The 27,640-nt window shown below is 44.5% G+C and overlaps 1 protein-coding gene across 1 annotated transcript; it reads left to right on the forward strand.

The window, feature by feature from the left end:
* On the forward strand, positions 1 to 27,640 carry CDC42EP3 (CDC42 effector protein 3). The gene is made up of 2 exons (XM_037807290.1): positions 1 to 283; positions 24,564 to 27,640. Exon 2 carries the CDS (start codon positions 24,801 to 24,803, stop codon positions 25,563 to 25,565), a length of 765 nt encoding a protein of 254 aa, XP_037663218.1. The 5' UTR covers positions 1 to 283; positions 24,564 to 24,800; the 3' UTR covers positions 25,566 to 27,640.

Raw genomic sequence — 27,640 nt, forward strand, 5'->3', positions numbered from 1 at the left:
GCCCGGAGGCCTCGCGCTCAGTTTCGCTCCCACCTTCTTTCCCGGCGGCGGTTAGTGCGGAGTCGCAGAGCGCGGCGGCGGTGGGGGCGAGCGCGGAGTCCCGGTCAGTCCCCGCGGGCGCCTTCACGCGGTCTCGGAGCGGATAATGCTGTGAGGAGGCGCGGCGCTTGACATCCCGGCTGGATCTGCGCTCGGCCGGCCGGGACTGCGTGCGCTCGCCGGCGGCGTCGGTGCTGGGCGTCCGGTCCCTGGGGGCAGAGGCTGGGATCCGCGGTGGCCGCTGGTGAGTCGCTGCCAGCCAACGGCTCCTTTTTCTCTGCCTGTCTGTGAGTCTGTCCTACCGGCGGCTGTGGCCGCTGCCGGTGTGCTCCGAGTGCCAGGTTTGGGGGCGAACAGGGAGCAGGGATACTGAGGGCATCGCCTTCCCAGCTGGTGTCAGAAGGACCAAAGGCGACATAACGCAAACCGGGAGGGGTCTGGGCACCCACCAGGACGCAGAGCTTCCCCGTTTGTGCCCACCACTTTTCAGGGTGGGGCCGCGCGGCTGCATTGCACCCTCTCCGAGCTATTAACAGCCGTTTCTGGCCGCGTATTGCATTTTTCCATCAGAAAACAAGCCGCACTTGGCTGCCGCGCCCCTCCCGTTGTGGATTGGCACCCTGCAGAGCCGCCCATGGGTGCACCGTGCGGATCTGGCGTGGCACTGCCCGCCTGGTGCCCACTCCGCACCTGAGAGAGGGCATGATAGCTGGAGCTCCAACCTGCAGATCTGGCAGTTGATCCCCCCACCCCACCCCCTGAAGGTGCTTTCTGAACAGCTGAAGCCTGTTTCAAGGTTTTTTGTTTTTTGTTTTTTTCCTTTTTCTCCTTGAAACTGTGTTGACACAGACAAGTATCAGACATAAGGATGAATGGATCTGGCCTGTCGTTTTCTCGCTATGAATTATTGTACTCGATCACCCTCTCGAATCCGGGAGGCATGTGTTTCATCTTATAAATAGAAAGTAGCATATTTTTTGGCAAGACCTCTTTAATACTCTACAGTCTAGGAGAGGTCAGTTTAAAAATAAATATGCACTCCACTGTTACATTACCGAGAAGCAGGCTGTGGGGCTGGGACAGGCTGCGGAACAGCAGCATCAAAGCCAGGAGTGCAGCTGTGTTGAAAGGAGTAAAAGCCCCAGAGTGCAGCCCAGGCTGACAGTCAAGTAATTGCATTTTGTTTAAGAAAGAAAAAAAAAAAAAGTAAGTGAATTAAAACGAGGGCGGGAATAGTCATGCCAGGATGGTATTGCAACATGAATCTTTCTGGCCCTGATGTGCTTGGGGGAGTGGGTTGCTGATCTGTGCTGAGAGTATAGGGGCTCTGGGGAGGGGGCTCTGGGAAGGAGGAGGAAACTGATGGATGTGTTGGGGAGACAAAGATTCCCTCCCTTTCCCTAGTCTGCCATCCCTCTCCTCTTAGGCCTCACAATACTTAAAGAGTTTCTTGGGAGTGCTGTGTTTTAAAAAGAACAAAAATTAGGGGAGAGGGCAGCAGATGTCTGTATCTCAATAGCAAAGCCAGCCTTGTGGCTTTCCTTTAACATCACAGGAGACAAAAGGCTCACCGTGAAGCAGTCCAGCAAAGAGTTAATGGAACATTACTTGATGTTTCAGGAGTATCCCTGTAATGTTCTAACTTATAAAAGAGCTTTTATCTAACAACCAGGAAATGGAACTCCTCTTTTCTAGACAGTTCCAGACGTCTTCTCTTTGATACTACCTGTAATTTTTATGAGCTCTTATAGGCAGTTAAGAATAGGCTGCACAGGTATGTGTGTGACCCAAACCCTTTTCAGGATAGATTTAAACACGCAGAGATGAGTTGCGGCAGTTGTAAGATGTTTAGCACTATTACATGTAAAATAGATGATTCAAGACTATTTACACATTCAAGGAATGGTTGAAATTTCTTCATTAAGTCTCCCAAAGAATGTAGGTTTCCCAACAGACCTCACTCGTGGAAGAGAACACTCAGTACTAGCCTCTGGGCCCACAGATAAGAACTTTGGAGAAGAAATTGTGGAAGCATTGCTGGATCCATGGCAGTTGTCTATTTTCTGGTGGTATCATCTGCTAGAGATTTGCATTATGAATTCCATGATTGGAACATGGTGCTGTGGCAGCAGCTACAGACATGAAATGAGATGAGCTCCCCCTTCCCTCGAAGCCTGAGCAGTGAAATTCTGTTTTGTATCTCAGTAGAACATGTAAAGGCAGGGAGAGTAATAAGTGTTGCACATTTTTTTTTTTTTGCTTCTTATTGTAAATTTAAATGTGGTGCAAGATGAGTAAACACAGAGCCATAAAAATGATTGCAGAAGTGTTCACATGAGCTGGTGTACCCTGTCTGTTCTCCAAGTTTTCCTTTAATGTGGTGTTTTGTTTTATATCCAACATGTTCACAAAAGCTGCCCCTGTTTTCCACTTACAAAATTCATGGTATTCAACAGTGTTGTGGATAAAGTTGTTTTAACCTCTATCACCCAAAGATTTCTACCAGGCCATAAATTTTTCACAAGCTGTTTTACCCTTTAGAGTTCTAGCCATAGCAATGATCCAGTGGGTGGGATACAGTCATTGTCTGAAAAAAAAAAAAAAAAAAAAACTCCAGGAAGGCTGCTCTGAATTATTTATTATTAAAATTGTTGCTTTTAGTTTGATTTCATCTTGATTTGGCCTAATTTCTTTCTAACCAGAATCCCTTGGACCTGTTTTTGAACTTCAATGATTAAGAACCTAAATCTATTTTTAAATGCAGTATGTTTGTCAGAGAACAAGTGTAGCCATTCAACAGTGCTACATTCAGCTGGCCACTTTGTCTCCTTTACCAAGCACCAAACCCCAAACCCCAAGAATTCTCCTAACACGTCTCCCTGTTCATGAAGGTGGCTGTTTCTGGATGGAGTCCATCCTAAGTGCCTCTTCTTAGGTAAACCTTTATTAACTCTTTTAATTCTAAGTTATCTTATGATGGCAGAACTGTTAACATCCCATTTTATAGATGTGGAAATTGAGGCCCATCCAGCTGTATGACTTGCCCAAAGTCCCACAGTAAGGAACATATCCAAACATGCATATGCAATTTAACAACACAATATGTATAAATGGCTCATCCTATGTGAAGGGCAGCAGCTTTAGGGAAGGAAATGGGAAGGAACCCTGAGGTTAAGAAACCCCCCTGAGCCAGACTGCCTGGGCTCATGTCCCGGTTCTGGTGCTTAATAACTGTGACTTTGGGTAAGTTACTTACCCTTTGCACCTCAGTTTAGCAGCTGCTAAATGGAGATACTAATATTAATATAGGGATTAAATGAGCTAAAATACACGAAACACTCAGAACAGTGCCTGGCCCAGAGTGGGTACAGTAAGAGGTTGATGTTTTCATCGTTGCTTTTGCTGTTAGGCTGGGTGCTTAGTACTGGGTTCTCTCGTTTAATACCCATAACTACTCTTTGAGATAGACGGTATTGTTCTTATTTTTCAGATGAGAACACAGGCGGAGAGGTTTAGTAGCTTGGTTAAGAGCTCAGTTGGTAGCAGAATCAGTTTGAATTCAGGTCTTTGTGACCTTGTAGTAGTAAATACCGTCCTGCCACCAGGGAAAGAGAAGCTTTTAAATCTGATTCTTGTTATGGCTTTTGGCCTCTGGCAAGGAACTCATTTCGTAGTACCCTATTTCTCACAATACCGCAAACAAAAGGGAAAAGACAGTAATTGCCAGCCTTGGGGAGTACAATGTGAATTATCTTGTTAAAGATAGCTACAATCCCACACGGATGGCATCAGTCTTCTCAGGCAGTGAATCAAGCATCAAACTGCTAGGGCTAATACGAGCCATTTAATTTATGCCATAAATGAAAAGATTTACTAGGTAAAAATGTAGGACCCTGGAATGAGAAAGAAAGCCATGCTACAGTCAGGAACAAGAAACTTCGAAGGGTCAGGGATGAAGGAGAGCTTCTGCTTCAAACCTCTAGAGAGTCAGGGGATGTGGGATCCAGTAACCAAGTCTAGACCGTCACCTCCTTGTGGCCGGGGACCACATCCAGAATGTTTGGTGCTCCAATCCCCGGCCCTTAGTGGACATTTAATACATGTATGGTAATAATTTTGCCCCAAAATCTAAAGCAAAAGGCAGGGCCACAAGTCCGCTGGGCAGGAGGGCGCTTGTCTCTGTCCTTGGCGGAAGCTAGGCCTGTTCTGCAGGAACCCCGGACACTGTTAGATAAGCTTCTGGCGTTGAAGATAGAGAGTGAGGAGGCCTTTGAAACCTAGAGGGGCGTCGTGGATAACCTGGGTGGCCTGCGGGGTCTCCACTGCCTTTGATGCTGTGGGTTTGTGATTAGCTGAGGGAGTCTGCTCAGGATCTGTGCTCAAGCCTAGAAGCTGGGGTTCTGGAAAGGAGCTTGAAATCACCCACGTTGCCTCAAAACTGAGGGAAGTAGCCTTGGAGCTGTCCAGCTCCATTTGGAGTCTCCCCTTCTGCCCCCACCCCTTAAAAGCTACAAAACAAAACACCCCACCAACCAGAATGAGTAAGTAGATAAATATTTCTACAGCAATAGTCAGGTATGTTTCTTTCCTTTTAAATGTGCCTTCTTGGCCTTGGTCTCCTTCTTTAATGCCAGGTTTCACCAGAGTCTCCTGTGATGACGGACTGTTTGACAGTAAGGATTCAGTACCTCTGATGGAAAAGCAGTTTTAAAAATCCAGCCGATTTTATAAAATGAATCATGACATTGATATTTTAGAAGTTTGCTATTTCTGAATAGCCAGAAAACTGAAAGTTGATGAGTTCCAAACTAGTGTTTCTTGATGATTGCTTGTCGAAGTCATGAATTAATAGAATTTTAGAATCCCAAGTTTAAAGTTAAAAAAAAAAAAAAAGAAAAAGCATTTTCAATAATTTGGTTTTCATTGTGTATTGGAGAAAGTTACTGTTAGCCTTCTAGGCACTAGTTCCTTGTGGACCAGTTGCTGAGATTACTTACCTGCCATTAGCTAATACGGCACCACCACAAATGTGCTGAGACACAAATAGCACCCAAAAAGGATTCTCTGGGAAACTGAGCTCCATTAAGTTCCCTTTCTGTAGGACTTTTCAGACCTTTTAATATGCAGAATGTACTGTGAATCTTCCAAGAGAGATAGTGTTCAGAGTCTCTCAAATAGTTTGCCCACAGAGCAGCTGGCAGGACTAGTCTGGCAAGAAACACACTCTGGGAAAGGCTGAGCCAGAAGGCAGAAGCCACACACTGCAGTGTGCCCTGCAGAGCTGAAAAAACTCAAGGACATTTTAGAAAACCACAGGGTGTACGGGAATAGAGCCATAAGAACACACCAGAAGATGCTGGCAAAACCTACTCGTTCTGCTGTTTGATAGAAAACTAATACCAAGTTAAGTGGGGACAATAAAAAGATTATCAGGGACTAGAGATGAGAAAATATAGGTTCTGGCCTTGTCTCTGACCCCAAGTCTTGTGACTTTGGCCCCTTGGGATTTTTTTTTTTTAAATCTCCCGTCCAATCTAAAGCTTTTGGCTCTAGATGATCTCAGGTAATCTCTAGGTCTAAATTTCATTGAGTCAGGACCAGTGGCACCTATTAACAGAGCTATTTTACTACTAACAATGTAAAACTCTGGGTTGAAAAACAGTCCAGTGCAGATCTCTGGAAGAGCAGCCTGAGCAGGCGTGGAAAGCATGAAAAACCCAGGCCTTTATTTAGACAGCACACACATTTGGGAATCCATCATATTCTGGTACAATTTAGAAGGTCGTATTTGTAGACGGATCATGCCAATAATAGATCAGTATCATGCTGGGTTGAAAAGACCCGTTCTGTTCAAATGCATTATAATTTAGGCTGCACATATTCTTAAAACAAGCGAAGACATTTTCGGTAAAATGTGGCTTTGCCATTTCAGAATGTGTTTGATTTCTTTCCCCTTTAATTTTTTGTTTGTTTGTATGTTTGTTGGTTTGGTTTTACTTCTTTGCCGAAGATCAGTTCAGATTGAAAACTTCGATTTGGACACATTTCGGTTTGAGGCCCTAAGCCTTGACAGACCACCTACCCACTGCCCTTCCTGGGGGTCCTCTCTGTGCCTTCATCTGTAAAGTGGAGTGGGGGCAGGGGTTTTCTTGCCCTAAAGTGTGGTAATTCTAATACTCTTTATATATATATGTATCGCTGAGATGTTTCCGTAGTTCCAAAGTTCTTGAACTTTCTTCTGTTGTAACACTTAAAGTACTTAAATTATTGCTGATTGACCCATGTGGCTGACAACTAGACTGCTGGCTCCTTGAGGGCAGGGACAGAATCTTAGATTTATCTTGGCATTCATCTTTTTACTATAGGATTGAATAAGAAAATGTGGACAATCTAGTCCTAGCCAGATAGCAGCCTTACCTGATTCTTCCTATAGCATCTTCTTCTCTTAGTCGCCTGCTGTAGTAGAATTATTCCTTCCTATACTACAAAACATATAAATCCAAGAGGAGGTACCCCAGTCACTTGGTTCTATGACAGTGATCATCCAAGGATCCTGTGGAAACCGTTCAAGCCATCACTAGAACCTCCTCCAAGTCTTCTCAGCTGAGAAGTTGTAGTCTCCACCGAAAACTTCTTGTGCCCAGGGGCTGACATGGGGGCTTGGTCCCCTTGTGTCCACTTAGCACACAGGCCGGCCACCAGACGCTGAGCTGCATGGTTGAGTTTCCTAGTGCTCGCCTAGGCCTCTTGCACCAGCCAGCCCTGACTGCGTGGCTGTTTATTTATTGATGTATTTACCTATTGTCTGTCATATGAAATACAAATGCATCTTAAAACACGTAAATAATTCTATCAGCACTCCGTATGTACATGTAGCTTAAATGAATATACTGCAGCTGCTACTTTAAATTAGAAACCTGGGATAGATGATGTTGGCATGACCTGGTCTCCCAGTGCAGGTATGTGCTACCCCCCACCCCAATCTCCCTCCCTCCCCCTCTTCTTCTCTCTCTCCCCTTCTGTCTCTCACCTCTGGAGTCCCTGCAGCAACTTCATAGCTAGAGGGAAAACTGCCTGTGATGGAGGATCCTGTCAGCCTATTCTTTGGGTGGCCAACTTGAGTTATTATAGACTTCTTCCTTATGTCGAGTCCCATTCGGCCCCCCGTGACTCTGTCACACCTTGGTTCTTTCCTTGGAACCATACAGATTCCCTCTCACCTGACAGCTTACAGAATATTTAAATAAAATAATTATGCCAGGGCAGTCCCTTCCACCTGTGGAGATAGATCACGGAGGCTACAAAGCATTTTAGTCCCATCTGCAACCATTTTATTGATGATTGCTGCAGACAAACATTTAAGGAGAAAATGAAAATTGTTATTTTGGCAATTAGAATGATTCCCTTCCTTCAAATTGTATTTCAGTAGATGTTCTGGTTTTCTCATTTGGGATAAAGATAATACCTTGTATTTGCATGGTATGTAGTTACAAAGATTTTCACACTCACTTCTTATAATCTCCTTTGATCTCTGTTTTATACACGAGCTAACTAGCACCCAGATTTGTTGGGGGTCCTAAAAAGATCCTATAGGACTGGCTCAAGGTTTTTGGGTCCTCTGGCCCAGCTCTTTCCTCTATCCCTAAGGCCTATAAGGAGGTGGCAGCTCTACCAGCTGTTTTATTTATTCATGCTTTTGTTTATTTGATAGCTTTTTTTTTTTACGTACCTGTTTGGGTGAGTCACACATTAACGTTCAAAACATCTCTTTTCTATAGAATGTCCATTATGATTTCTTGCAGTTCCAGTTCCTTTGTACATCTTAGGCCAAATAATCCGGGCCATGTTATCCATTTCCTTTCGAAAGGAAAGGTCAGGAGAGCAGGCTTATTGTTTCTCTAGGGCCTCATTCTTTAAGGGTTAGTTAAATATAACTTGTAAGTCTGCATTCTGGGGAATGCATTGTCAAATTTTCCTTGAGCCTTGCCTCTCTAGGACTATTTGCACATTGCAGTCATGGATAGAAGTCATTTCCCTTTCAAACAGCACATCCACAAATATTCATTGCTTTAATCCTAAAAAGCTATAAGAGCCTATAGAATTACTGTGGCTTGCATTGATGCCCAGTAAAATTCTTAGCCTGTGTGGATACAGAAAGGTTTAAATATCTTACAGATGGAAAAATGAAAGCAAGCCTTGGCCACACAAAAAGAGGCTACAGTTCTCCTTGTTAAATGTTTCGACTTTTTTTTTTTCTTTAAGAGTAGTAGAAAGACTCCCTGACATTTTCAGGCAGGGTTGAAGAGGAAGAGAGTCAGAACAGTTTCTTTCAAGCATTCTGATGTGTTCATTAATTCAACTAGCATTAGTTCAGCACCTACTGTGACTAAGATATGGTGGTGCTATCTCCCCAAAAGAAGGCCAGTCTAGTGGGGGAGACAGTCGAGTGTGATAGTTGGTAGACTTGAGGCGTACACAGGTACTCTAGGAGCATGGTGGACACCAAGCTTGAGTCGGCCAGGGAAGGTGGAGTCCTAGGAAACAGGTAACACCAAGTCAGCGTTGAAGGATTGCTTCACTGAGCAGACAGGGTGGAGACAAGGTATGGCGAGCCCTGTGCCAGGGTGTAAAAAGGCATGGCCAAGCCTAAGAGGCCTCGGGGAATGAGCAGATACCGCTGCAGGGAGCAGGAACCCAGATCTCTAAAGTGAGCCTCACAAGCTGTTTTATCTTATCCCCAGGCTGTAAGGGCGGGGCCTGCGGTTGAAGGGTTTTAAGCAGAGAATGACGAGATTACCTGCGCATTTTAGATAGCTCAGTCTGGTACAGATTGAAAGATAAAGGGGAGCGGGCTGTGGCTGGAGGCAAGTGGGCAAATGCCCTTGGCCCGGGGAAAGATGATGAAGGCCAGAAGGCAGGTGAGGCACTGGGGATGGACAAGGGTAGACCGAGCCCAGACAGACGGACTTGATAAGGAGAATGAGGCAGAGAGAAGAGCTGGGATCACACCTGCCATTTACCAGGAGGGGAAGTTCCCGAGGCTTATTCCTCGGACAGGACGGGGTGGGGTGGGGGGGGAGTAAATTCCATCCAGGACATGTGAAGTAGGAAGCGCCTGAGAGAAACAAAGTGGAGCAGTCTAAAGGACAGAGAAGAAAAGTCCAGGGCTTCTCAAACTATCTTTGAAGGATCAGTGGGTTTTCTTTCTTTTTTTCAATTTCCAGTCCATTGTGTAATGATACTGTTATGCTTGGGCCACATGCAACTCCCAAGCAAGTTCAACAGCCCACAACTCCCAAACTTGTCTATAGCCTATTCAAAGAAAAAAAATCCGCTGATCACGTGCTCAATTGTCAATTGAGAAAGCAGCTCCACTGGGATTCTTCAACCTCAGCATTAGGAGATTTGGGGCCAGATAATTCTTTGCTGTGGGAAGCTGTTGTGTGCATTGTAAGATATTTAGCAGCGTCCCTGGACACCGGATGCCAGTGGGACTACCACCCCCAGGTGTATGAGTCCAGAGTGTCTCCACACATTGCCACATGTTGTCTGGGAAGCAGATCACCTCCAGTTGAGAACCACTGAAGCAATAGGCAGTACCTTAAATGAGTGGGCATTGTGTGTTCCAGTAACACTTTATGTATACGAACAGGCAGGGGACTAGATTTAGACCCTTAATCTAAGGGATGGGCAGAGGGCTTACTCAGTAGAATTTGAGTGTCTCTTGTGTTAGCCCATGAGGAAGCTCTGCATGTGATACAGCATAAAGAGAAGGAGATTTTTCTCAGCAGAAGTTTTCATTTATGGTATTTTTGCTTACCTTACTCTTTTTAAGCTTACCATCTTCCTGGAGATATTGGATATAAAATCATAAAGCCAAAGAAAGGGAAAATAACCAATCATATCGTACAACCCCAAACAAGCCCTAAGAAAATCTCCATGCCAGGTGGTAGTGGGTCTGGATTGCTGAGTAGTTAGAGAAGACTTCCTCCAGGAAGGAAGTGACTGTCTCAGCAGGCCTTAGAGGATGTTACGAATAGTGGCCAATGGTAAGAAAGTGGGAGGACACCCCATATATGAACACAGAGTTCTTGGTTTCAGAAGATGACGAGGGAGATGGTGTCAGTAGCAAGGGAAGGGGGCCATTGTCGCAGGTGACGGTGGTCTGGTTGTCCTCTGCTGCGTGCAGGTGCTTCCTCCGGGAAAAGAAGTAACTGCACTTAACTCTTATTTTTTCCGTGAACAGGATGTTTGTTTTTCTCCTTGAGACTCAGGGGGCTTCCATTACTTTACAATTTTAATATTTTGACTTTTTGTTTGGTTTTGTTTTTCCACAAAGTCAAATTCCTTTTGAGATTATTTTTGGCAGTAGCAAAAATACTGAAAAACTCTAGTGCATCTGAGTTGTCAGGGTTGGTGTCTAGGAACATTTTATCCATTCTTAGTTCCTGACAAGGTCGAGTTGGCACCTCTGCTCTCACTGATTGCAGATCATTTCCTCCTGGTGCTGCCTGACCTCAAGACAGATAATCTTCTTTCAGTTTGGCAGTCCTCAAGTTAGCAGCCAGTCCTTGAGGACAGGCGCAGACTGTCAGGTCTGGCTGGGGCCGAAATCCCTGCTCTCCACATTCTGGCTGATTGGCCTGAAACATGGGCTTAATCTTTCTTTTTAAGTTAGAGAATTTGTAGAAAAATCATGCCGAAAATGCAGAGTCCCTATATAACGCCGCTCATACACACACAGTTTTCCCTATTGTTAACTTCCCTATTATTCCCCTATTATTACTTTGCATTAATATGGTACATTTGTTACAGTTGATGAAACAATATTATCATAATTATACTATTACATGTAGTCCATAGTTTATGGTAGGTTTAACTGTGTTGTACAGGCCTATGGATTTTTTTTTTAATTTTTATTCTAGCAGCATATATACAACCTAAAATTTCCCCTTTTAACCATATTCAAATATACACTCAGTGGTGTTAAATACATTCTCAATGTTCTGCTACCGTCACCACCATCCATTACCAAAACTTTTCCATCACCCCTAACAGAAACTCTACCAATTCAGCATTAACTCCCCATTCCTCCTCCAACCCCAACCCCTGGTAACCTGTATTCTAGTTTCTAGACTTTATGAATTTGCTTTTTCTCATTATTTCATTTCAGTGAGATCATACAATATCTGTCCTTTTGTGTCCTCAAGGCCCATCCATGTTGTCACATGAACCAGAACTTCATTCCTTTTTACAGATGAATAATGTCCCATTTTGTTTATCCATTCATTGGTTGATGGACACTTGGGTTGTTTCCATCTTTAGGCAATTGTACATAATGCCGCTATGAACAGTATACAAATATCTGTTCAAGTTCCTGCTTTTCATTCTTTTGGGTATATACCTAGAAGTGGGATTGCAGGTCATATGATAATTATATACTTAGCTTTCTGAGGAATTGCCAAACTGTTTTCACAGCGGCTAAACCATTTTACATTCCCACCAGCAAGGAATGAGTGTTCCTGTTTCTCTGCATCCTCTCCAATACCTGTTATTTTCCAATTTTTTAATAATAGCCATTCGAGTGAGTGTGAAAGGATATCTCATTATGGTCTAGATTTGCATTTCCCTAATGGCTACTGATATTGAACATCTCTTCATGTGTTTTCTGGCATTTGTGTATCTTCTTTGGAGAGATGTCTATTCAAGTCTTTTGCCCATTTTTAAATTGGATTGTTTGTGTTTGTATTATTCAGTTGTAGGATTTCCTTATATATTCTGGGTATTAAACTCTTACCAGATATGTGGCTTCCAAGTATTTTCTCCTCTTCTATAGTTGTCTTTTTACTATCATGATGAAGTCCCATTTATCTCTTTTTTCTTTTGTTTTTGCTTTCAGTGTACTGATTCAGTTTATTTGTTATTGATCTGTTGAGATCTTCAATTTCTTCTTGAGTCAGAGTGGGTAGTTTGTGTGTTTCTGGTAATCTGTCCATTTTGTCTAGGTTATCTAATTTTTGGTGTACAGTCATTCATAGTATCCTCTTATAATCCTTTTTATTTCTGTGGGGCCAGTAGTAATGTGCCCCGCCTCGCCATTTCTGATTTTAGTTATTTGCATGTGTCTTTCTTTCTTCTTTGTCAGTCTAGCTTAAGGTTTGTCAATTTTATTGCTCTTTTCAAAGAACCAACTTTTGGTTTCATTGATTCTCTCTATTGTTTTTTATTCTGTTTTGTTTATCTCTAATCTTTGTTATATCCTTCCTTCAGCTCCCTTCTGTTTAGTTTGCTCTTCTTTTTCTAAACCTCTAGTTGTGAGGTTTGAGGACTCTCTTCTTTTTTAATGTAAGTATAACTGTAAATTTCCCTCTCATCACTGCCTCTTCTGCATCCCGTAAGTTTTGGTTTGTTGTGTCTTTCATTCACCTCAAGATTTTCCTAATGTCCCTTGTGATTTTTTTCTTTGATCCATTGGTTAACAGTGTTTGTTTAAAAACTGGATATGTGTGAATTTTCCAGCTCTCCCTCTGTTATTGGTTTCTAGCTTCATTCCATTGTAGTCGGAGAAGATAGATTATGTGATTTCAGTATTTTAAAGTTTGTTGAGACTTGTTTTGTGACCTAACATTTCAACTATCCTGGAGAGTAACCCAGGTGTAGTAGAAAAGAATATATATTGAGTATATATTCTGCTGCTGTTGGGTGAAGATCTCTTGTATATATCTGTATATATCTGTTAAGTCCAATTGGTTCTGTTTCCTTATAGATCTTCTCTTTAGGTATTCTATCCATTATGAAAATGTTTATTGAAGTCTCCTACTTAATGTAGCACCATCTATTTCTCTCTTCATGTCTGTCAATATTTGTTTCTTATATTTTGGGACTCTGCCATTTGATGCATATATATTTATAAGTATGTCTTCTTGTTGACCCTTTTATTATTATATAGTGACTTTCTTTGTCCCTTGTAACAGTTTTTGACTTGAAGTATATTTTATTTACTATCAGTGTACCTACCACTGCTCTCTTTTGGTTACTATTTGCATGGTATATTTTTTTCCATTCCTCCACTTTCATTGTACTTGTGTCTTTGAATTTAAGTGAGTCTTATAAACAGCATATAGTTGGGGCATGTTTTTTTGTTTGTTTGTTTGTTTTGTTTTGCTTTTTATCCATTCTGCCAATCTCTGCCTTTTGGCTGGATAGTTTAATCCATTTACATTTATAGTGACTATTGATAATGCAGGACTTTGTTCTGCTGTTTTGCTATTTGGTCTTGGTATGCCATTTTTGTCCTTCAATTCTTCTGTTAAAAACCCACTTTCATATTTATTTGATTTTCTGTAGTGTACCATTTTGAGTCCCTTCTCATTTCCTCCTGTATATAGTTTTCAGATATTTTCTTTGTGGTTAAAATGGTGCTTAAATTTAACATCCTAAATCTAAATCTATAGTAATCATGTTTGATTTGATACCAACTTCAATAGCATACACACTATTCCTATACCCCTCTGTTGCCCACCATTTTTATGTACTTGTTATAGATTATATCTTTATACATTGTATGTTGAAAACCATAGATTATCATTACTTTTTATTCATTTGCATTTTAGAACCTGTGAGAAGTAAAAAGTGGAGTTACGTATCAAAAAATGGAATACAATAGTACTGGCATTTGTAATTACCCATGTGGTTACCTTTACTAGAGGTCTGTATTTCTTTATGTCTCTTTGATCCACTGTCTAGTGTCCTTTCCTTTCAGCCAGAAGAACTAACTCCCTTTTAGCATTGCTCGTAGGGCAAGTCTAGTGGTGACAAATTCCCTCAGCTTTTGTTTACCTGAGAATGTCTTAATCTCTCCCTCATTTTTGAAAGACAGTCTTGCCAAGAGTATAAAATTCTTGGTTGGCAGTTGTTCTCTTTCAGTACTTGAAATATTTTGTCCCACTGCCTTCTTGCTTCCATGTGATCTTGTTGGGGTCCCTTGTACCTAACATTACTTTTCTCTTGCAGCTTTCAGAACTCTCGACTTATCCTTGCCATTGGGCAGTTTGACTGCTATGTATCTGGGTGTGGTTCTGTTCGAGTTTTCCCTATTTGGGGTTTGTTGGGTTTCTAGCATGTGTATGTTCATGTCTTTAGATCAGTTTTCTGCCATTATTTATTTGACTATTCCTTCTGCCCCTTCTCTTTCTTTTCCATCAGGGACCTCCATAGTGCATACATTGGTGCACTTGCTGGTGTCCCACAGGTCTCTTAGGCTCTGTTTCTTTCTTCTCCTCAGCCTGAATCATTTCAGTTTTCTTTTAGTTTACTGATTCTTTATTCTGCCAGCTCCAAATCTGCTCTTGAAACCCTCTAGGGAATTTTTTATTTCAGTATTATGGTCTTCAACTACAGTATTTCTGTTTTGTTCCTTTTTAAAATCTCTTTTTGAGATTCTCATATTTTTCATTCTTAATTTTCCTGATATCCTATAGTGCTTTCCCTTAGTTTTCCTTTATCTCCTTGAGCATATCAAAGATCTTTTTTAATTTAAAGACTGTCCATTATGTCCAAAGCCTGGTATTGTCTTTGATGACTTCTGAATTTTTATCTTGTTCCTTTGGATGGGCCATCATTTCTTGTTTCTGTTTATCTTATAATCTTTTGTGAGCTATAAATTTTAGTATTTTAATATGTTAATTCTGGGATTTAGTCCCTTGGCTATCTATTACTTAAGTTTGTATCCAGCTAGTGATATGACACAGATTTCCTTGAAATAGTGCTAGCAGCTAACCAAAACAAACAAACCAACACCCAGTCTTTGCGAATTGGCACTGCTTTGGCTGTTGCTCCTTCAGAGTTTAACCTTCCTGTCAAGATTAGCCTGAGGTGAGAGTGAAGTGCAGGGACCTCGGTGTTTACTGAGCCTGGGTCTTCTTATCTGGGGTTCATGCTTTCCTGTGGCCTTGGGAATTCCCCTCTCTAAAGGAATATGAATGTTCCCTCTGCTCCCTGTAGAACAGATTCCCCCTCCAGGATGTTCTATTGTATGTCGTAAAGCAGGTAGTCCTTTGCCCCAGCCACTTAGATTTAATTGTTTTTACCCTGGTTTAGTTGTCCAAAAGCTGCCTCTGCCTTCAGGGTAAGCGAGAGAAGAGTGTCCTGATTCAGTCTTGAGGATGCCACGTGATGGTTTGTCACCAACATACAGGTACCCCAGTGTGCACGTGGGGGTTACTCTCCTCCCTCCAGAGCAGGGCCGGGGACCCACTGTGGGAGCACAGGCCAGCTCCACACCCTGCTGGGCCAGCAAGGGGGCCGCAAGAAGGGCACCTGTAGCATCTTACACCACCATCTGGGCCACCCAGAAGCTCACAATCTGCACAGGCTTCATCTTTCTCAGACTCTTTCCTCAGTTGTGTGTTCTAAGTATTAGATGAACTAATACTCAACCACCTGGCCCGCAGCAAGCGCTGAAACGGTAGTCATTACTATTCGCATGTGTAAATACCTTGGAGAACCAGGTGTTTTGAACTTGCCGCTTCCTGGGGTGCCCCTCCCCTGTATTTTCTATCCTTGGTCTGTAGCAAGGGCAAAGAAGAGCTGGGAAAGAAGCGATTAGGCTAAAACCTATGACCGGGAACTCACGTGCCTTCCCTCTCTGAGGTCAGGACCTTGTCTTCACATACCTCGAAGTGGCCCCTGTAAACTCGTACTGGGGGGTGGCTCCCGGGAGCAGGCAAGCAGCCGCTGTTGTAGAAGGTGTAGCAGGGGTTGTAGTTGTAACACTTCTTAACTGTTCACTGAGTGCAGGTAGGAGGGCAAATAGATGGATAAGGCCCGGGTTATCCTAGCAGAGGTGCTTTTAGCCTAATCAGAGAGGATGTTCATTCATTCATTCAACAAATACTTAGTCGTATGCAAACGTATGTATAAACGCCAAGGAAGTGGGTTGAGAATGGAATGGCAGCTGCCAGGTTGCAAATAGGCTCAGTGCTGGTGTATTGCAGAGCAGCCGTGTGCCAGCCCACCTGGGTGCACCGAGGATTTAGAGGCCCCAGCAGGATGGCAGAATGGCATGGGGATCCCATCGTGACTCTCATAGCTCTCCCTCCACTCAATAGGGAAATAGATTGATGGGGCCTGAATTTGAGCTTGCATCAAAAAAGCCAAAGAACCTGGTGCCGTTGAGGTGGTATTGGTCAAATGACCATGGTCTGATCTTCTGGACACCTGTCAAACCTGAAGTTTTGGATCCTTTGATGTTACTGTTATCAGAACTGAAGCTTTGTATAGAGTAACTGCTAATTTAAATATTGGGTTTTTCTCCTTTTTTTGTTTGTGAGCAACCATGAGGATTTCTAAGCCTTAAACATCTTTGAAGAATTAACTTGCTATCGGGCAGTTTGGAATGAGTCTTCTGGCTGAATGTTGCTGAAGCTTCAGGGTCCGGTTCTCTTCCTGTATCGATACTGTCTTTGCAGCAGCCCAGACCGGGTTGGACCCATCAGTTACGGAAACGCATGGGCGGCCACTGTGATGGCCTTCCTTGATTCATATCCACCAGATCGGAGTGCCTGCACCCGGCGTCTGCCAGCCCATGCAAAATTAGTCCCCAGAAACTAGCCAGACATTGTGAAAGAACCTGCCTCCTCCTCCCGGATTTAACCGCCAGGGATCAATGTCCATATTTAGACCTCCCCAGTAGCTCATTTTATAGGGAAAAAGGCCGTAGTGGCCTGTCTTCTAATGTGGACACTTAGGTACTTTCTGAGGTAGATGTTCTGTCCTCCAATTATGCTTCTAAAAAAAACTTTCAAATAGCAGAATGAGATCCTGTAAATGTGAAGAGTGCGTGCAGATTAGTAGTGAGTCCTGTGGGTCTCAATTACTGTGGAGTCAGGGTTGTAAAAGAAAAATAAATATAAGCTGTAGCTGAATCATAAACAAGTCCATTATAAATAAATGAAGGTGAGATGTATCGGAGACTCTTTGAGGGGCTCTGTAAAATGCAGCCAGCTGGGTCTGGCTAAGTTCCTTTGCATGACAGAGCTGGGCAGCTGGGATCTGGGTTAATGGAGAGTCACAGGCTTCAGCACACATAGCTGTGTCCTCAGTTTACATGGTATGGGGGGGGGGTGAAGTCTAAAAATAGAAAAGGCATTCTCTTATCTTCTCAAATATGGAGAGCATGCTCTCTGGTTGCATCTACTCTGTCTTCGATTTTCATTTAAGTTCAAGGTTGAATTGCTAATACTCTGAATTTTTTTCCTCGCATTTTAAAATCCTTTGTCTGATCTGGAGGTGTCCTCCTACCAAGGCTTGGAACTGCTTGTTCTGAGTGCTCCATGTTATTCTATGTTTTAGTGGTTTTGGTACCAGAGGTTGGCTGCTTATCTCCATCATCGTAAACACACAGCCATCTTCATTTGGAAAGCCTCGTCAAGAGAAAGTCTGGAGTATTTTACAGGCAAATGTGACATGGGACCATAAGGAAATTAGCAGTGACAGTGTACCTCAGAGGCGGCTCTTCCCACACCCACTGCTTCGGGGAGTCGGGGGGAACAGCTGCCTCCTATCGTGTTCTGGTTTGCTAATGCTGCCATTTTGCAAAACACCAGAAACGGATTAGCTTCTATAAAGGGGGTTTATTTGGTTACAAAGTTACAGTCTTAAGGCCATAAAGTGTCCAAGGTAAGACATCTACAATAGGTACCTTCACTGGAGGATGGCCAGTGGCATCCAGAAAACCTCCATTGGCTCTGTTGGCACATGACTCCCAGGTTGCATTTCAAAATGGCATTCTCCAAAATGTTGCTCTTGGGACACTTTGTCCTCTCTTAGCTGCAGCTGCTCTTCAAAATGTCACTCTCAGTTGCTCTGAGGTCCTTCTGTCTGTGAATTCCTTTATAGGACTCCAGTGATCCAATTAACACCCACCCTAAATGGGTGGGGTAACACCATGGAAATTCTCCAGTCAAACGTTTCACTTACAGTTGATTGAGTCACATCTCCATGCAAACAATCAAAGGATTCCCGTCTAATCAACACTAACACATCTGTCCCAACAAGATTGCATCAAAGATAATGGCGTTTTGGGGGACATAATACATCCAAACCAACACACCCCGTGAGAGCCTCATCACTTGGCCATGCTCACTGACACACCCCCAAAAACCCCATAACCCCTTTTCCTACAGCTTCTACTTAGTAGCTCGAGGACCTCACAGAAAAGATCACTCTCCCTGTCGGCTTGAGTTTTCTTTAAGCTTGTTCACTCAACTCCTCCCATGATGTGGCCAAGTTCCTTTGCCTCCTGGTCAGGCTGCTCCGAACACGTAGAAACATGATATTGCCTTCAGAAGCATAGTACGGTATTCTGGGGCTCCACGCGGTGCGGTTATCACCTCCTTCTCCTCGCCATCCTCAGAGAGGAACACTCCAGAGGGGGTTGAGGGTGGGAGGTGGTGGAGGGGACTTGGGCTACCCATCCTCCCCAGACTGGGGCTGTGGACCCAGACGTGACAGAGGGAGAGCCCAGTGTTTCTCCTCAGGGCTCAGGTGGTGCCGCCGTGCTGGGGCTGGGGGCCAGGAAGGGGGTACACGATGGGCCGGGGCACAGTGAGAAGGGACTGTGACAGCCAAGCCAGGAAGGGAGGGACAGCAGGTACCCCAGAGAGTACCAACCCTCCTCACCCCACACGCTGCACATGTGTTTTCAATTGGCATTGTTACCTAGTTTGCAGGACGCAAGACATTTTTTACCCTCTCTCTCCACTACAGATTAATCTAGAAACAATTAGTAGTTCCAACTAGACATTTCTTTCTCAAAATAAATGAAATCTCTGTCCCCACCTCTTTGTTCTTTTCAGAGCCCTGTGAGTTACCAACAGTCAACTCTTCAGTAATTCAGGAAGTGATCTCTCCCTCATTTTCCCTGCCTCTTGGCTGCTGCCCCATTTCAGTCTTTTCAGTGTCAATCTATTTACCAAAAGGATGAGAAGGAAATGAAGCAAAGAACCTCTATCAGTTTTCTCTTCATCGAATTATTGCTGCTCTATTATTTTTATTATTATCACTGTCATCTATGCTGAGTCAATCACAAGAAACTAGGATTCTCTAGCCCCGTGCAGGAATGGTGACCTAGCATTCTTTCTGCCTTTCTCATCAAAATCGTGGTTTTAACTTTCTCTTGATACTTTTGTGTCTCAGAACCCTTTGATTTCTCACAAATTCTTGCAGGTGGGGAGCCTGTCCATTTGCCTGTCCTCTGCACCCCACACATCTGTGGGGCTTCCTCTCTAACCTTGACGGGGCGGGGGGGGAGACAAGCTGCTAACCTGGGAGTTGGACTCTTGTTGGCAAATCGTCTTTCATCTTCAGTGCCCAGGAACCGGAGCGGTTGTTTTCAATTGAATCTCATTTCCTAAATGTATATCGTCTTGAGTGTTATCTGAGGGAGAAAAAAAGAAAAGCAAATGGTGAACCAAGAACTCAGAGCGGGTTAGTACTCTTGGAGAGGTCAAATTTCAGCGTTGAGGGAAGGGTTTTTGAGAAAAGGCTACAAGTAGAAATTTTTTTTTTTTTTTAAGATTTGGGGACAATAGTGGGAATGGAGGAATGACAATGACACAGGAGAGCTAGAGAGACAGGAGAGTAAATGGAGGCTGAGGGGGAGCCCTTGGTGTGGGAAGGGTTAAAGGTGGGGGAGGGAGTGTGGACGATGGTGGCACTGACTGGTCACAGAGGCTGCAGATTCTCCTCATCTGGCTCATCTGGCTTGTGGAGCACCCAGGAGGGCTGTCTCACCAGTTCCAGTTTCATAATTCACTGTGGGTCCATAAACCGTCCGAATTAGCTCTTGCCTTCCTCTTCTCCTGCCACCACCCTTCCACAAGCATGTCTCGTATCCTTCCAGGCAAAGAGCAAAGCCTCCTGGGCGTCCCCCTGGCTCAGGCTCCTCTGTCTACTGCTGAAAGCATCTGTGTGCCACCAGCAGCTCCTACAGCCCGAGTCTCCTCCGAAAATGGTGAGAAGAGACAGGATTTCATGTCCTCGCTGTTAGGGCCATTCTACCCTGAGATTCTGTCTCTGCATCACCAGGCACCTCTCAAAACAGGAGCTGTGCACGGGGCCCAGGCATCTCCTCCCCCGGGCTTCCCTCCTCCTGGCCCTGTGTCCAGACCTCCCACCATCCTCCTGACCTTCTTTCATTTCCCTTCTGCCTGGAAGCCCTTCTCTCCTGAAATCTTTTCCATTCTGCAAAATACAAATCAACGCTGCCCCTTCGGTGAGGGCTGGGTCACTGCTGGAAGAAGTGATCCATCCCTTTGCCAAGCGCAGGTGAGACGAGAATGAGCCCTCTTGTTACCCATGTGCTGCCATCCCAGTCGTTGGCTTTTGAACACAGTTCCCTGTAGAAACGTGTTACAAACAGGTACCTCATGGGCTCAAGGGGCTTTTCAGGGCTACATACTATGTATAAATGGTTTCTTGCATCTGCTTCCAGACATATTTATGGATGTACGCTGTACAAGAAAACACAAATAAAGTTACACACTTTTCCACCTATCTTTTTTTCCCCTTGATGATATATGTCTTTGAGTTCTTTCTAGTTCAGTATATCAAGAGCTTCATCCTTTACGGCTTATAGTATTCATTTGTGTGGATGCACCTTAATGTATTTAACAGTCCTCTGTTGGCAAACATTTAGATTGTTTCCAACTTTTTGCTGTTATAAGCCATGCTGGATTAAACAGCTTTGTAGATAAAATTATTTCCCACATATGTGAGTTGGATAATTACCTACAGATACCACTCTTGGGTCAAAGGGCATGTGAATTTGCAGTTTTGATAGATACTGCCAAACCGCCTTCCGCTGCGAATGAACCTGTTCAAGCTTCTATGGTATGTGTGAGGCCTGTTCTCTCCTCCATCAGCAAAGTGTATTTTCACACAGTTGTCTCCTAACAGACTTTTGGAATGCAGCCCCTTCGTAATTTGGAGCTGACTGAATTCCCAGGGAGCATGCTCATCAAGGGTCACAGTCAAGACCGTCTACTCCAGGATCAGGCAGCCTGGCCTGGTGCTTGGCGGCCACACGGCCTTAGCAAAGGGATCATGTCTGTGCCTCATTTGTAAAATGGAGATAGTCATGCTACCAGCCCTCTTGGTACTCAGGAGTGAACTAGTGTATGTTCAAGGTTAGAACAAATGCCTGACATATAGGGAAGCTCTTGATAACTTTTAGCTGCTGCTGCTGCTGCTCCCAGGAGAGACACATCTGCCCAGGGCCCAACTTTGTGACCAGTGAAGAAACGGTCCCACTAGGTTCCTGCACAAAGCAATGGCAGAGAAGTTGTTGACAGAGCACTCAGCCCGGTTGAGATGAGTGAGGAGAAAACTGATAAAGCTGCAGGGACCTCTATTGATTGATAAGCCGGGAGAGCCCAGAATCTTCAGGAAGTGGGAGAGGAGGAAGTGGTCAGTGTGAGAAATGGGTATTGGATTGCCCCTCCTGTGATCACATGGCTGTCCCTGGGCTGGAGAAGAAAAGATAACTGCTAAGATCAAGGAAGGAAGTTAGGGATGGCAGCTGATTTCCCACCATCATGCATAGCAACTCATCTGAAGTTGTAAAGCTGACATTTTAGCCCCATATTCCTTTTCTGTGTTAAGACTTCCAGTGTATCTGGGAAATCTTAAAGTCCTGGAAGCCTCCTTCCCTGCTGTGCCGTAGGTAACACTGTGTAAATATGTGTAGAGAGAAAGAAAAGGCCTTTGGAGGAATCCTCTTTCTTAGACTTCTCCCACTCCAAAATCTCACTGCCTTCAGCTTATCTGCCTCCATTCACTGGCTCTTCCTAACTTTTTCTCTTATCTATTTTTGCTTCTTCCCTCCAGCTTGGGGTCCATCCCACTGACATAAAACTCAGCTGAGCCAGGTGCTGGCGTCGGTGCCGGGCAGTGAGCAGCCAAGGGGCAGGGCTGGCCAGGTGCCCAGGCCCCACACGCCTCCAGCAAACTCATCCACTCCCTTTGCTCCTCCTCTTCCCCCTCACGTCTCCTCCCTGATGTCCTGAAGAGTGACACCTTGTCCTCGGTCAGTGAAGGATAGATGGGGGTGATCAGTCAGACACAGGCCCGTTCTCTGAAAGTGACACTGGCTGCATCTCCAGAGATTTTTTTTTTAATGATTTTGAAACGCCTGGCTCTGCCCTGCCCCCGCATAACCCTTGCTCGGCCAGCTGCCCACCGGCAGCCCTCGCCCGCCCAGGGGTGCAGTGAGCGCCCTAGGGTGCAGTGAGTGCCTGGGTCACACGGCTGCCCTCCTGGCTCTGTGTGCCGAGGACACCACAGGCGTTGGCACTGTGCCCAGTTTAGCAGGAGGACCCAGGGTTTAAAATTTTGTTCCTGCTTCAAGACCCAAATTACAGCTAAAACCGTGAGAAAGAACATCAGGGCCCAAGATCATGGCTTCCTATGCTTAAGGGTTCCCATTTTCCCACTCAGTGCCTAGTGTCTTTAACCCAGTGTCTCGGTGGTGCTGACCGAAGTGTGCGGGCAGAGCCGCAGGGCTCCTGCAGGTGGCCACAGTAGCCAGCTGGGGACCTAGGAGAGAGCAGCACCCCCAGTGAGGTGGTTTGACCTGGTGCCTTTGTCAGGACTGGAAAGAGAAAGGGAGAGTTGGTGAGTGTGTGGTTGGCTTGGCAGCTTTGAGGTCAGCCCTTTCTGAGTGGGTGCAGACCTTCTCCTCCTCCTCCCCCAGCCCAAAGCGGGTGGGAGAGGGGTCCCTGCAGCTCTTTGTTCTCTCCCTTCTCAGGCCTAAGCAGATGGGTGAGGGGGTTCTTCCAGCTCTTTGTTCTCTCCCTTCTCAGGCCTGAGTTACTGGGCCACAGGCCTGCTGGGTGTATGGTCATCAAAAGACGTAGTTGTTACCTTGCTGGTGGGTGGTGGAGCAAAATTCTTGTCACCTGCCCCTGGTAATGAACTTAAAACTGTTGAAAGGAGAGAGACCTGGGGCAGGTGCCGATGGTCCCCAGCTGTTAGGAAGCAAACAGCAGCTCTCTCCAAGCCACCACCTTAACCCAACCCTGAAAATACTTGTTTGCAGGCCCTGTGGCCTGGGGAGGAGAGTGGCATGGGAAGGAGGTCCTAGCAGAGCCATTTAGGGAGGTTTTAACTTCCCCGTTTAGGAAAGTTTTAACTTCTCTGTTTCAGCTGATGTGACTGAAGGGTCAGAAGATTCTTTTCAAGAGATGAAGTTTATCACTTGTAAAATGAGGGCCTGAGATCTTCTCTTCTAATCTTGTCATATAACATGTGCAGGGGGGGTGTGTTTGTTTTCTACACTGTGTAACAAATTGCCACAAACTGGGAGGCTTAAAAACAACCCTCACATATTGTCTCAGTTTCTGGGGGCCCGGAGACCAGGACTGGCGTGGCTGGGTCCCTTGCCCCAGGATCTAACCGGCCATAAACAGGCGTGGCCCGGGCCCCACCGGGGAGGATGTGCTGCCCAGCTCCTCTCACGTGGCAGTGCCCCTTCTAAAGCCCGCAGCCTGCTGAGACTATAAAGTAGCTTCATCAAGGGAGTCGCAGCCCATCTGTTATTGATTAGAAGCAGGTCACAGGTCCCACCTGCTTGAGGGGAGGGGCCCCACAAGGACATGAGCATCAGCAGGTGGCGATCATGGGGCCTCCTTAGAATACCAGGCCTATTAGTCAACGTTTCAAAAGTGTCCTCAAGTGAACACCCAACCTGATGTATGTGATCACACTGTTTTTCTTTGAAAAAAAAACAGTTTTATTCTTTTCCATCCATTCAAAATGCCGCCAAATCCTGAACACCCTGACAAAGCCAATGCCTTCCACAACAACTTGATCCCAATTCCTGCTCTATCATTTACTCACTGGAAGTTATTGGAAAAGAGTGATTTTATTTTGTGACTCCTGAAAATCTGTTTCCTCTTCTGTAAGAACACATTTCACTAAATATATATAGGACACTAGTAAGTAATAGTCATTTAGTAAATAACGTTTCCAGCCCTTTCCTTATAGGACTCTTAATTTTATTGCACTAATTTTATTTATATACAGAACTCAACACAAAATATTGTTAGTCTTGCTAGTATGCATGCCAAAGCAAAAGGAAATATATTTTAAAACAAATCTAGTTAAATCTAAGGCATTGAAAGCATTCTGCTCATGAGCTGACAGTAGCTGTTATACTAGAGGAAGAGGACTCGAATTGTAGGCATATCCAGAAAATTGTCCATGGCCATGTTTGAAAAGTGCTAACATCCTAGGTTTGGCGTTTTGAAGTCTTTCTCATTTTTTTCCTCCCCTGAAGTAAGACTACGCTCAGTAAACCCTTGTTAGGAACAAAGCTTTTACCCTGCCTCATGGAGGGGAACGAGTGAAAGCTCACTCCGCTGGGCCCTGTCCCTGCGGATTCTGACAGGGCGTTTCTGAAGGGGCAGGACTGCATGAACACTGAGGGGCCAGCTGATGATAACCTGCTTTGGTTTATTCTCCAGGTTCGTCCATGTTGTGGAAGGGATCGAATGGTGGAACCAGCTCTCCGGGCAGCCTGACTTGGCTGTAACCTCAGGAAGGGCTTTCAGATTCCATCTCGTTTCAGAACCACGGCTTAAGCTCCTTGAGAAAAATTATGTGACAGTTCATATCAAAAAGGATTTTTGGGAAACACTTAACATCCGTGAAGAAAGTGGCCCTTTTCCTCTTTTGCAACATAGACCCTCTTAAATTCCAAAATGCCCGCCAAGACCCCAATTTACCTGAAAGCTGCCAATAACAAGAAAGGAAAGAAATTTAAGCTGAGGGACATTTTGTCCCCTGATATGATTAGCCCTCCCCTCGGAGACTTTCGCCACACCATTCACATCGGGAAGGAGGGCCAGCACGATGTGTTTGGGGATATTTCCTTTCTTCAAGGGAACTATGAGCTTTTACCGGGAAACCAGGAGAAAGCAGTCCTGGGCCAGTTCCCCGGGCACAGTGAGTTCTTCCGGGCCAACAGCACCTCTGACTCGATGTTCACAGAGACGCCCTCCCCCGTGCTCAAAAACGCCATCTCCCTCCCCACCATTGGAGGGTCCCAAGCCCTCATGTTGCCCTTATTGTCTCCAGTGACATTTAATTCCAAGCAAGAGTCCTTTGGGCCAGCAAAGCTGCCCAGGCTTAGCTGTGAGCCCGTCACGGAGGAGAAAGCCCAGGAGAAAAGCAGCCTGCTGGAGAACGGGACAGTGCACCCGGGGGACACCTCGTGGGGCTCCAGCGGTTCCGCCTCGCAGTCCAGCCAGGGCCGGGACAGCCACTCCTCCAGCCTCTCCGAACAGTACCCCGAGTGGCCGGCCGAGGACCTGTTGGACCATCCTGCCCCGTGCGGGCTCATCAAGGAAAAGACTAAATCCGAGGAGTCCCTCTCCAACCTTACGGCTTCCCTCCTCTCCCTGCAGCTCGATCTCGGGCCCTCGCTTTTGGATGAGGTGCTGAACGTCATGGATAAAAATAAGTAACAGGACGCCAGCCCCTGTCCTCTGGGGTAACAGGTACCGAAAGCCAGAAGGAACCACGGTCGAAGTGGAAGGCTTCGCTGGCTGTATTTGCAGTTGTGCAGTGGGTTTTCTAAACCAATGTTCCTACAAGATATTTTTTTACCTGTTACATATCCTGTTTGCTAAAACAGTCTCAAAAGGGGAAAAACAAAAACCAAAAAAAAAAACAAACAAACACCTATCCTGGCAAAAAGAGGAAGTAAGTCAGAGCCCATTTTCTCGGCTCCCATTTGTGTTTGCAGACACCTCCGAGTCTCGCCTGGGTAGGAGTGACACTAGTTAGGAAGGGCTGGTTGAGTCATGTTAAGGAACTTTACAAGACGCCAACGTTTTCTGAGCAAGAGGAAGTCAAAATTATTTAACACCTAAGCATTTTTTTCTAGACTATTTTCTATCTTATGTTGTTTGGATTCACTCGCTGTAGGGAATTCTCCAGTGTTTAAAACTTTTCTCTGTTTTCACATTTGAACAACTTTATGGCTTGGGGGATTTTCTTGTAGCTCTTATATATCCCTATATATTATATCTATATTGCAAAACTTTGACTGTCAGCAACATGTTGGTAAGACACAAGCAAAGTATTACTGTAACTAAGTTATTTTTAAAGTTAAAATATATTTTTATGTGCCTTTGGCTTTTTATTGCAGAGTCTACATTTTATAGATATTACAGCAAATGTTGTGGTTTAACTTGTTTCCATTGGGGTCCGTTCCACTGTAAGCTGTGTGTTATATGTGTTTGGAAAAGTGTATTCATACTTAGCTTTTTTTTTCTTTCATCTGTTATTATACTTTTAACAGCAGCCAACAATGGATTGTAAAGTAAAAAGGCACAGGTTACTCACAATGCTTCCGCAGAGACTGTGGGTTACGCCACATAATGTATTTGAAAATATGGGTATTTTAGTACAGTACATACTTGCATTACATAGGTACTTCATACAACACAATAAAGAGCAAATGTTAAAATGAACTTGTTCATTTACAGTAATACACAAGAATGTCTAAGATTAAAAATATTTTCTTTAAATCTAGGGCTAGAAGAATTGCTTCTCAAAATGTGCATTAGTCTTTAAAACAGTGTAACAGATGATGTCCATCCACTCTGTAAATTTTAATTATTTCCTTAAGTTTGAGATTCCAGGAATGGGACCCCTCGACTTTAAGAAAAATGAACGTGAGATTAGATTTTATTTTTTCTTTAATGTCAACATTAAAGGCTCACTTCTCCTCCCTTATTTACTCTTGTTAAGGGCCTCTACAGCAAACACTTTTAACCCAGTCCCTGCAGGGTAGATGCTGCCATGCAGCCACATCCATATAGACAGGATTAAGAGGCTAAAACAAGGGCAGTAGGAAGCAGTGACCCTCTCCCAACTGCACTCCACCCCCCACCCCCAAAAATCAAAAAACCCAGAGATGCTCTAAGGTTGCTGCTTAAGGAACAGAAACAGGAAATATACACACCGATTCCTGTCCCCTTGCCAACCACCCCTTTCCCCAACCAGGTGAAAACACTTGCACACAATAACTGCCAACTGTTGAAACTTTCAGTTCTCCTCCAAACATAAGCCTGAAATGACCTCTCTCCACCACCCAGCCGCTTCAATGATTCTCTCGAGGGGTTTGGAGTGGTTTGCAATTCTGTCGCCTGATCATCTGCAATAGCCTTTGAACTACAAGTGAAATGCAGTAAGGATGACAAACCAAGCACGAGAGGAAAAAGTTCCCTTAGAGCAGCGAGGGCTTTTCTATAATTTCCCGATTGTATTTCTTTATCCCCCGATTTTCCAGTGTTCCTTTTCTGTTCAACAGCACCCCATTTGTGCATCACAGTTCCAAACAGAAACTTTCCAGCCCCCTCTAAATCTTGTTAATGAGGAAGAGTCAATGCATCTCATAATTTTCAGCCAGTTTTAACCAGGCTCCTTCAACACCTCTGCCCCATCTTTATCATTATTGATCATGTTCAGTCTCTTATTTTACTCTTTATTTGTGGCTTAACTTCAAGGAAAAGATTAAACTTTTAGGACAAGA

The sequence above is a fragment of the Choloepus didactylus genome, chromosome 17 (assembly GCF_015220235.1).
Source record: "Choloepus didactylus isolate mChoDid1 chromosome 17, mChoDid1.pri, whole genome shotgun sequence".
NCBI lineage: Eukaryota > Metazoa > Chordata > Mammalia > Pilosa > Megalonychidae > Choloepus > Choloepus didactylus.

What these genes read in the sequence shown, in the direction of transcription:
- CDC42EP3 (XM_037807290.1), top strand. Translation starts at nt 24,801, where the DNA reads ATGCCCGCCAAGACCCCAATTTACCTGAAAGCTGCCAATAACAAGAAA.